The sequence below is a fragment of the Kryptolebias marmoratus genome, linkage group LG23, assembly GCF_001649575.2.
Source record: "Kryptolebias marmoratus isolate JLee-2015 linkage group LG23, ASM164957v2, whole genome shotgun sequence".
Classification (NCBI taxonomy): Eukaryota; Metazoa; Chordata; class Actinopteri; order Cyprinodontiformes; family Rivulidae; genus Kryptolebias; species Kryptolebias marmoratus.
In genome coordinates, this window is record NC_051452.1 from 6,795,545 (window position 1) to 6,805,414 (window position 9,870).

Genomic DNA, 9,870 nt, shown 5'->3' on the forward strand with positions numbered 1-9,870 from the left:
ATTTTAACAGCTTTGTCGCATGACCCCCCACCCCACCCCCACACGCTTCCTCCATCTTGGTTTGTCCTCACCTGTCGTCTCCGGAGCCCCACGGTTTATTTCCCGGCTCGTTGCTAACAGTCTGAACATCAGAGCAAGTACGGCAAGCAGTTATGATATATAATCAGTGCTTTGAAACGCTTCGTTTAATATCACTGGTGTATTTATTTAAAGCACTTCATATCGAGTCAGTATCTGACTTTCTGTGGAGAGTTTATTTGATTTTAGGGGTTTTAGGCCCGTCAGAACATCTGCTTGAATTATTTTTAGGATGAAATGTTTGTAGCTGTTTGAGGTTTTTAAGCTGTTTTAAGTCCCCGGGGTAAAATGTTAACATTAGAGATCAATTTATAAAAAGTGATTTAAAAGGAAAGACGAAAGAAATGAATAAAAGTCTTAAAAGTTCCAGTCAACTCTGGAAAAATGAGTTAGTTTCAGAAAACTGAAAAATATACCAAATGTCTTTATTGTTTCAGGAAAATAGTGAAAATATCTTTAATTGTGGCTCCTTGTAGCTTGTTTTTTCTCCTCCCAACTTAAAAATCTCGTCTCTCGTTGTTCGATTTATTTTAAGTCGAGGTTAATATAAGTGAAGCCACTTCTTAGTTTTTGTTTTATTTGTCATTTTTCACGAGAGGGAGAGAGATACATTTAGTATCTGTAGGACAGTGTTTACAGTTTAAATTGGATAAAAAAGACAAAATTGTTAAAAGTTCTTTATTTTAAGCTGAGGACATCAGTTGACTCCTCCTTCCTCGCCGTTTGTAACCACCTGCCTGAGATCTTACCGACTAACAACGGTCTCCCCTCCTGGGAAAGATATTATCTGTTTCAAATACTAATATAAGAAGGCATTTGTTTAATTTTCCTGTCTGAGGCGTTCAGTTACAGCCCTAATATTTACAGATGATGTTTAACATTTAAATGTTCTCACAGGAAGTGCAGTCACGCCGTCTTTCGGATTTTAGGGTTTTCAAGTCGACGTCAACCTGATCTGGTCTTTTTCGGGTTCTGATATATCTGACTGATTCCATCGTATTATCTATGAAACAAAAATTAGACCAAAATGGAAGAAAAGAAAAAAACACTTCAAAACAAACTGTCTCTGAAAAAAAACAAAACAAACATCTTTATTTTTAATTTCCACAAAAGTAACAAAGTAGTAACGCAGCGGCGTGACGTCAAACATCAAGTTTTCACTACTTTCTACCTGCTTTATTATATATTTGTCCATTAAATGTTAAATGTTTATTTTGTTAAAACACGTCAGTTTTAGACAAGTGTGAAGAGTTTCCTCTGACTCTAAATCTCTAACATTTAAACAGCAGTAAACTGTTGGAATAATGCTTTAGTTCCAGGCGTTTTACCTCCTTAAATACTTCAGAACGTGATGACAGGAGTGTTTTATTTTAGACCCAAACAACCAATCAGGAGTCTGATTCAGCTCCTCGGCCGCCGTCATCCCTCGGCAGCTTCATCCTCCTCTTCATCCCTGGCAGCGTCTCATCAGCCGCCGCTGGCTGCGTCGCTGCTGCGTCGCTGCTGCGTCGCTGCTGCGTCGCTGCTCATGTCCTGATGTTTAATGCATGAGTCGTCTGCTTGGGTTTTATTTCTCCTCCTTATTTACACTGTTTGGCTTGTTTCTCTGTGGCTGCATGTTGTGAGTTCTGCGTCTGGTTCCGCCCGGAACTTTTCTGCAAAGAATGATCAAAAGTTTTGCAGGCGTCTCAGGTTGTTTGTTTGTTCAGATGTGGAGAAAAAGAAAATCCACACTTTCTCCAGTTTTAGGGTTTAACCTGTAAACCTGATCAGATTCTAAAATGATTCAGATCGAACCTCGAGTGGACAACAACACAACAGGTTTATTTATTATAAAACAGAAAATCTGAGTAAAATCTGCTTCCAGAGGATCTTCAGGATCAGCAGGTTCTGCTGCTCTGGAGCTACAGGTGTGTGTTAACACAACACCAGGGCGGAAAGACATCAGCAATGACCTCAGAGATGCTCATCAATCTGGGAAGGGTCAAAGGTCATTTCCAAACCATCTGGAGTCCATCGTTCTACAGAGAGGAAGATTATTCACAAGAGGAAACAATAAAGACAGCCGGGAGAGACAGCAGATTCACCCTGAAGGTCAGACCGTGCAGTACTCTACAGGCCTCAGATAGCAGGTCAAAGGTCAAAGCCTCTTCTCTCTAAAAACAACATGGCAGCTCGACCTGAAGGAACCAGAAGACTTCTGGAGCAAAACCAGACCAGAGGACAGATGTTTACCCAGAATGCACTGCAGCTGTCAGCACGGTGGTGGAGGGCTGATGGTTTGGGCTGATTCTGGAGTCAGATGTGAGGCCATCTGTCCGACAAACAGGACAATGATCCCAAACACAGCAGCTAATCTACAACAGAACCAGAACCTCAGAGAGCTGAGCAGGAACCAATGAGCTGAAGCAACGCTGGAAAGAAGAGTGGGCCACAACTGCTCCACAACCAGGAGAGACAAACAGGAACCACAGAGTTCTGCTGCTGGAGAAGGTTCTGCTGGGTCAGGAGCTGGAACCAGTTTTAGTTTAGTAAAGAACAAAACGGTGAAATCTGTTCTGTTTTTGTTCACCTGAGGTTTGATTTGCATCATTCTTTATTTGTTTGAGCTCCAGATGAAATTAAATATAAACTCAAACTGACCGGATTTTGTTGCAGTAATTTGTTCAGATTAATCTGCTAACATCGAAATGATTAAAACAAGTTCTTTGAAGTTTTATTTTAAGCTGTTTTTGGTGTCATTTTTGTTAAAAACATCAAACCGTTTGTGTGACTCTCTGCTGCCCCCTGCTGTCGCCTCCCCTCAGGTGCTCCTCAGTTCTACAGCATGAACCGCCCGGTCCAGCAGCCCCAGAACACCCAGGTGGGCGGCTCCCTGCCGTTCCGCCGACCCTCGTCCGTCACCGGTCAGCCCAACACCACGACCCACAACCAGAACCAGCTCAACGGGGGGCCGCACTTCGCCCAGAACCAGAACCAAGGTACGGTCCTCCAACCTGCTGATCTCAGCCTTTTATTAGTTTTATCAGCACAGGAGGAGCTCAAAATCATAAAAGTTTCATATTTAAAAGGCTTTTTTCTCTTAAAAACATATTGAAGCTTTTAAATAAGCTCCAATTATCAATTATCCAATTATCAAATAACAAAATAAACCTTTAAATATGTCATAAACTTTGCATGAATTTTATCCAAACATCGTCTTTTAAAGTTTTAATAATTCCATAATGAATATTAACTCACAGCTTAATGTTTAATTTAGTCTTAATGGGTTTGTAGATGAAAACATTAAATCTATAAATTTACCAATTAAACAAATTTAATTCCTAATTTTGAGTAATTACTGCAGCTCCGCACATTAATTATGACAATTAACTGAATAATTTCTGTATAATCACACATCAAGACTCCACTGCATTCATCTCTCAAGAATGTTTTTTTTATTTTTAATATCCCTTTTTAATTAATTTCCAGCCATAATGAAATTAATTTGAACACTTAAAGTTCTGTTTGCTTCAATCAAAGGCATAAAATTCCCCGCCTGTCTCCTGTTTTTCATTTTAAGATTCATGTTTTCATTTGTTTACATCAGGCTGTTAGATTCATTCAGACCAAACGAGACTGGATGTTTTATTCAGACGTGTCTGTCGGCTCCCATCGGCGTCTCCGCCTTCACCTTCTCACCGCTCTCTGCTCCGGCTTCGCAGTATTTTCACCTTTTTTTTGTTTGTTTTTGTTTGTGTGTCCCTTTGCCACAGCTGCGATCTGTAGACGAGTTTATTTAGGTTTTAAAATCTAATTAAGTCTTAATTTAACATTTTAAACTGCTGCCGACAGCCCCTTCTGGATTCATGTTAAAAACCTAAATATATTCACTTTAACTAGAATAAAAGTTAGAAGTTTAAATAAAGTATCTTTTAGAAAGTGGGTTCTTTGAGAAGGTCATAAATAGTAAATATCTTACCTGCCATAAAACAGCTGCAGTCTCAAAGAGTTTTATGAACCTTTAATTACAGATATTTACATAAAAAATCATTTTTTTTTCCGAGCACAGACAGCAGGAGCTTCAAACCAGCTAATATTAGCGTCTCACTCCGCTCTGAAACGTCTCTTTAAGATGTTTTTAGGTTTTATTTCTCTAAATATCTGAGCTGACAGAACCTGAAAAGCTTCTTTATTTCCTAATTATGTGAAGATGCTGACTCTGAAGTCACAGAAAGTTAATTAATTACAGGGAAAAATAATGTTTGATGTGATTTAAAGTGATTTCTTTGTTTAAATATATGTATAAATTAAAGCAGGGAATCGTTTAAGAAATGTAATCTGATTATTTCCTTTAAATTAAGCAGCGTTTCTGGACGTAATCCGGTTTATTCAGTGCGATCTGTTGCAGCTCAGAGAATGAGACGATGATGACTCTCAGCTACTACCTCACCAGACTTCAGCTCAGTGTCTGTAAAACAGACCGGGTTTAAGCCATTCTCATGTTGTTCTGAGGTTGATTCGTTGTGGCAGCCATATTGAATTGGGTTAAAGTCCAGTTCTTTGTGAGATATTTCGCTAACAGACGAACAAACAGACAGTTGCGTACAAGATGGCCGCCTTTTCACGGCATCTAGAAAAATCTGTAAACCCTGAGGCTGCATCATCTGAAAGAGTTCTTAAATGTGGTTTGATTTAATAAGAGAGGGGCTTTAAATCGATCCAGGTCCTGATCCGGGTCCTGTTCTCGCTGCAGTCATGTCTCTCTCCTTCTCTGTTTTCTAACCCCGCCCTCTCGTGTCTGTGCCGCCCCGGCGCCCGACTCTCTGTTTGGTGATAGCCGGCCCACACGCGCCCCCTCCCCCATCCATGCAGATCACCCCCCAGCTGCCTCTGATGGGCTTTGTGGCCCGAGTTCAGGAGACCAGTAAGTGGCTTTTTAGCTCCTCCCCCTCCCGCCTCTGCATGCCCCGTTTTCTCCACTGCCTCCTCGCCATCCCGTCCACCAACATGAGCTGGACCCGCCCACATTCAGGTTTCTGTTAAAGCCGAGCTCTCCGCTCATCCTGAAGCTCAGATTCTCAGGAAGTGGTGGCGCTGATTATTCATTCCTGCAGTCTTGAAAAGTTTGGATTCGTATTTAAAGCAGTTTTTGTGGGCGGAGCCCTGAATGTGTCAGTGGATGTTGGTGGTTGGCAACAACAATAAGTCACCCGTCCCGTTTCACTTCCCCTTCCATCACTGCATGTTGACCTGACTCATGCACATTTTATTTGACATTATTTTGATTCCAGCTGCATCCCCTTTTTTAAATTAATTTAGTTTTAATGCATGAAAGTATCTGTTGTCTTTGATCGCCCTTACTTCCTTCCGATTAATCGTCTTGTGTCTTCCCGACCGTCTAAAAAATAATTGCAGTCTCAGACGTGCCGCCGCCGCCTCTGCCCGCCGAGGAGCCGGTGTTTGAGGAGCCCACGCCGCCTCCGCCGCCGCCAGAGGACTACGAGGACGAAGAGGATGAGGAAGAGTCGGCGGTGGTGGAGTACACCGACCCTTACGCCGAGGAAGACCCACCCTGGGCTCCACGGAGCTACCTGGAGAAAGGTTTGCGTTTAATCCGCCTTAAAACGACTCGTCTCGTATTCATGACAGGATGCTCTCTTCATATTTGTTTGGGTTAAAATATTTTAAATCCTCGACTCTGGAGAGGCCCAGTCTGAAGGGGAAAGGATAAGACTGTGGTCCTTTTAATGCTTTTAAATGAAGAGACAGATTAGAAGAAAGGCACTCTTTGAAGGAATGCATGTCACCCGCCAAGTTTTATACTGAGCTCCTCTACGGGGAAGAAGTGACAGAGTTTGAGCCGTTTGGGTCAGATCTTGAAAATGACTTCATTCACGATATCACCAGATTAAATAATTATATACCCCCAGTTCACAATAAACGTGACCTCAGGTCTCTGTAGGACGAGCGGCCATCTTTCTGGACCAACTGGGGTTAGAGAGGATGGGACGGAGACACAGACAGGACTGGTCCAGGTGTAGTTCCTATGGTCCAGGTGTGGTTCCTATGGTCCAGGTGTGGTTCCTATGGTCCAGGTGTGGTTCCTATGGTCCAGGTGTGGTTCCTATGGTCCAGGTGTAGTTCCTATGGTCCAGGTGTGGTTCCTATGGTCCAGGTGTGGTTTCTATGGTCCAGGTGTGGTTTCTATGGTCCAGGTGTAGTTCCTATGGTCCAGGTGTGGTTCCTATGGTCCAGGTGTGGTTCCTATGGTCCAGTTGTGGTTCCTGTGGTCCAGGTGTAGCTCCTATGGGAAGAAAGACAAAGAAAAACATGTTAATGATAGAAATAATTACAAATACAAACATGCAGAGTGAAGACAGCAGCAGAGTGAGGACATGTGGACAGTTTGTCCTCCAGCAGCAGAACTAAAGGAGAGCTCAGGAAACCCAAACCAGCCCGAACTGTAGGATTTATCAGAAAGGAAAGTCTTAAAGCAGACAGGGTGTCAGCCTCACGGACAGAAACTGGAAGTTGGAGCCTGAGAACTGAAAGCTCCGCCTCCTGTTCTACTTTTAGAACCTCTAGGAACCACAAGGAAACCTGCAGACTGAGAGAGAAGAGCTCTGTTAGGAAAATATGGAACAAGATCTTTAATCTAAGCTGGACTATCTATGTTAGAAGTAAGATTTTAAATTCTAGTCGAGCTCAGAGCTGTTGACTTTGGCTTGGAGGCAGACTTTTCACATTGACAAGAAGCCGCACATTTTAAGTTTTTCTTCTGTAGAAATAAAAAAAACCTTGAATCGCATTTGTTCCTCTCCCCTCCTCCCCAGTGGTGGCCATTTACGACTACAGTCGCGACAAAGACGACGAGCTTTCGTTCCAGGAGGGCGCCATCATCTACGTGATCAAGAAGAACGACGACGGCTGGTACGAAGGCGTGATGAACGGGACCACGGGCCTCTTCCCGGGAAACTACGTGGAGTCCATCATGCACTACGCCGACTGAACAGACCTTCCACGGAGCGGGAGGAGTGTCCGGCGGGGGGAAGGGGGGGGAGTCTTCGATCGGACGGAGCATGGTCGCCTCCGAGCGAGGAGGCGGAGGGAAGCAGTTTTATTGGACCTGACGAACTGATGTCGTCGCCATTGTAAAACAACCACTGCTTTAGATATATCCTCTCTTGTAATATTTCTTTCTTTATTTGACCAAGGAGGAGTGGACGGTGACGGATTAGTTTTGAGTTTTGTGAAGCCACTTTTTCTTTTTTTCTCCCCCCCCCCCGTTGTTCGCCCTTATTTGAAACAATATTTATTTGTAGTTGGATAAACGTTGGATTCAGCTAACATTCACAGCGTCGGAGAAAAGGGCTGGAGGAAAATGCCTTCATGTGTAGATTTCTCCTCAACACTCCAGAGACAACAGTATCCTCAGAGACGGGCGGTGAGGGGTGGATTTCCAGGGGGGTACCTCAGGGACGGTGCCAAAGCTGGGCGAGGCGAGCACATCGGGCGTCTTGAAGCTAAAACGAGACGTCCGTAAGCAAACGAGAATCCTCACGAGTGCTTTTAAACTAGGCTTATTTTATTTGACGGGAAACAGGTCGACGTGTTTCACTTTGCAAAGCCGGCGTGCAATTTCTTAGGTGAAGGAATCGTCGTCCAGCCCTCAAGTTAAAAAAACAAAGCGAAGATATTAGATTTTGAGTTGCGGTTCCTGTTGTGAGTAATAGAAGTGTTTTATCTTAACTGGTGAGGCTAATCTGGTTTATTTTTTCCTTTTTATATATATCATTTCTGCCACAAGATCCAGACTTGGAGGTTTTTTTTGTTTTGCTTGTAGAGGGGCAGACTGCATGTTTCATCCACTAAGGGTGGGGGGAAAAAACGAGTTTTTCTTCTTTACTGATGATTATAGTCTTCATATTTTCTGGATATGGTGTGGTTTGGTTTTCGATATTCACCCGCGACACAGACGACAACACATTTAGGTCGTTCCTAAAGACGCTTGTGCCATATTGAAGTGTGTGTTGCTGTTCAGAGGTTATCACTTCATTTGCAATAAACTGACCGGAGCGGGGTGGGCTGTGGTCGAAGACGCAGATCTTTGTTTTCCTGAGTTTTAAATCAAAAAGCACATACATTTGTAATAAAAAAAAAAGGTGTAGAAGAAGAAATAATCTAACTGTGAGATGCCAGATGTTGTGTTGAAATGGATTTAACTGTTGCAAGCCCCCATATTAGGAGAAAAAAAGACAAAAAAACCTCGCGTCATTCGTTCTTCGTATAGTTAAATACGCTTGGGTGTTTTCCAGGGCTCAGTGCTTGTCCTTACGTCAGAATCTTGATTTTCTGTTTAAGAAAAAAGACAAAAAAAAAAGAAATAAGTGGGTTTGTATGTGAGTCTTGCATGCCATTGTTCTTATCTGTACCGGTGTCCCAAAGTTAAAGAAAAATAAAATAAATAGCATTTTAAAAAAAAATAATACAAATTCCGTGGCAAGATCACCCAGTTTTAAAAAGACAAGCAGCCCTGCAGCTCTGATCAGGAAGCATCAGCCTGTACGACTCGGAGCCCACGTCCGAGCAGCCGCGCCCTCCGACCTGACCGTAGCCCTCATCAACGCCATCGGTGGATTATTACGTGTTTAAGCTGCTAGTGAATCCTGCGGACGGACAGCAGGCGGCGTGCGAGTCGAGATTATTAGAAGCTGGACTCGGTGGATGACACTAAAGTCTTACATGTAAGGCCTTTGGTCTGCAGGATTCACAACCTCCTGAAGCGACGGGCGTCCCGGCCTCGGGGCGTCCTGGCCTCGGGGTGTCCCGGCCTCGGGGCGTCCCCCTCTAACAGTCCATAATGCCATTGTGTTGCACAGTTAAAAGTTGAATTGCAAAATTATCATATTTGTAAAATCATGAGAACAAAGACAATAAAGTTATTAAGATTTATTGGTGCAGAAATGCTCTCGTTTTGTTTTTTTAAACCCAGAAGACTCTGCAGACTCTGTGCTTTTTTTAATTTAAAAAGTTCGGCTCGTTCAGGAGATGGCTACTTTGGCTTTCGGTCTTTTTAAATATTTGATTTTATTTTAAAATATTTTCCCCGTAGAAATCCATGGAGATCTCTTCAGTTCATTCAGAAACATTTTTCTCTTTGAAATCTGCTTCGGCTCGCTTCTTTTGCTTCTGCTATGTTTAGTTTTTAGCTACTGTTCGGCTACTTCTTTTAGCTTCTAACTACCCTTTTGATGGTTTTTTACCTAGCATTTTGCTACTTTTAGCTGTGCTTTTGCTACTTTAGCTTTCAGCTAACCCTTTGCTACCTTCAGTTTAAAACAAAACACAGAATACAACGAATTACTATACATAAAGTTTATAGCTATTGCTAATTTTCTTAACTCCTGCTTATAGTTAGGCTAAGGCTAGTTTTTAGTTAGCATTTTGTTGCTTTTAGCTAACGTTTTGCTACTTTGGGATTTTAGCTGGTGTTCTGCTTCTTTTAACTTTACCAACACAGTTTCAGCTTCTTTAGTAAATTTGATCCCAACCATTCAGCATTTTCTCAGGAGCTGAATTCAATAAATATCCCATTATAAAGCGTAAACATAGGTCTGAACTGTAAACATGCCATTTTAGTCACATTTTGAGTGAAATCCAAACTGTTTTACATTTTATTGGGATGTCTATACTGATGTAGAGTAATGTGGGATTCAGAGAGGACTTTCCTCTTTTTAAAAGAGGTGATTTTAGGCATAGACATAAAACTGTCTAAATGTCTCTGATTTTAGGTGGTTCTGTTTCTCATGC

The 9,870-nt window shown here is 42.4% G+C and overlaps 1 protein-coding gene across 6 annotated transcripts in view; it reads left to right on the forward strand.

The window, feature by feature from the left end:
• The window catches only part of abi2b (abl-interactor 2b), a 24,693-nt gene extending 15,681 nt beyond the window's left edge, over positions 1-9,012 (forward strand). For 4 of the 6 annotated variants that reach the window (XM_017438107.3, XM_017438112.3, XM_025011112.2 and 1 more), the window contains 4 exons: positions 2,886-3,059; positions 4,898-4,984; positions 5,476-5,661; positions 6,894-9,012. In XM_017438107.3, coding sequence (XP_017293596.1) covers positions 2,886-3,059; positions 4,898-4,984; positions 5,476-5,661; positions 6,894-7,069 — 623 coding nt within the window. In that variant the 3' untranslated portion in view covers positions 7,070-9,012. The remainder of the gene's footprint in view (positions 1-2,885; positions 3,060-4,897; positions 4,985-5,475; positions 5,662-6,893) is intronic. The other 2 variants (XM_017438109.3, XM_017438110.3) reach the window with 1 other exon arrangement.
• The last annotated feature ends 858 nt before the right edge of the window (positions 9,013-9,870 follow it).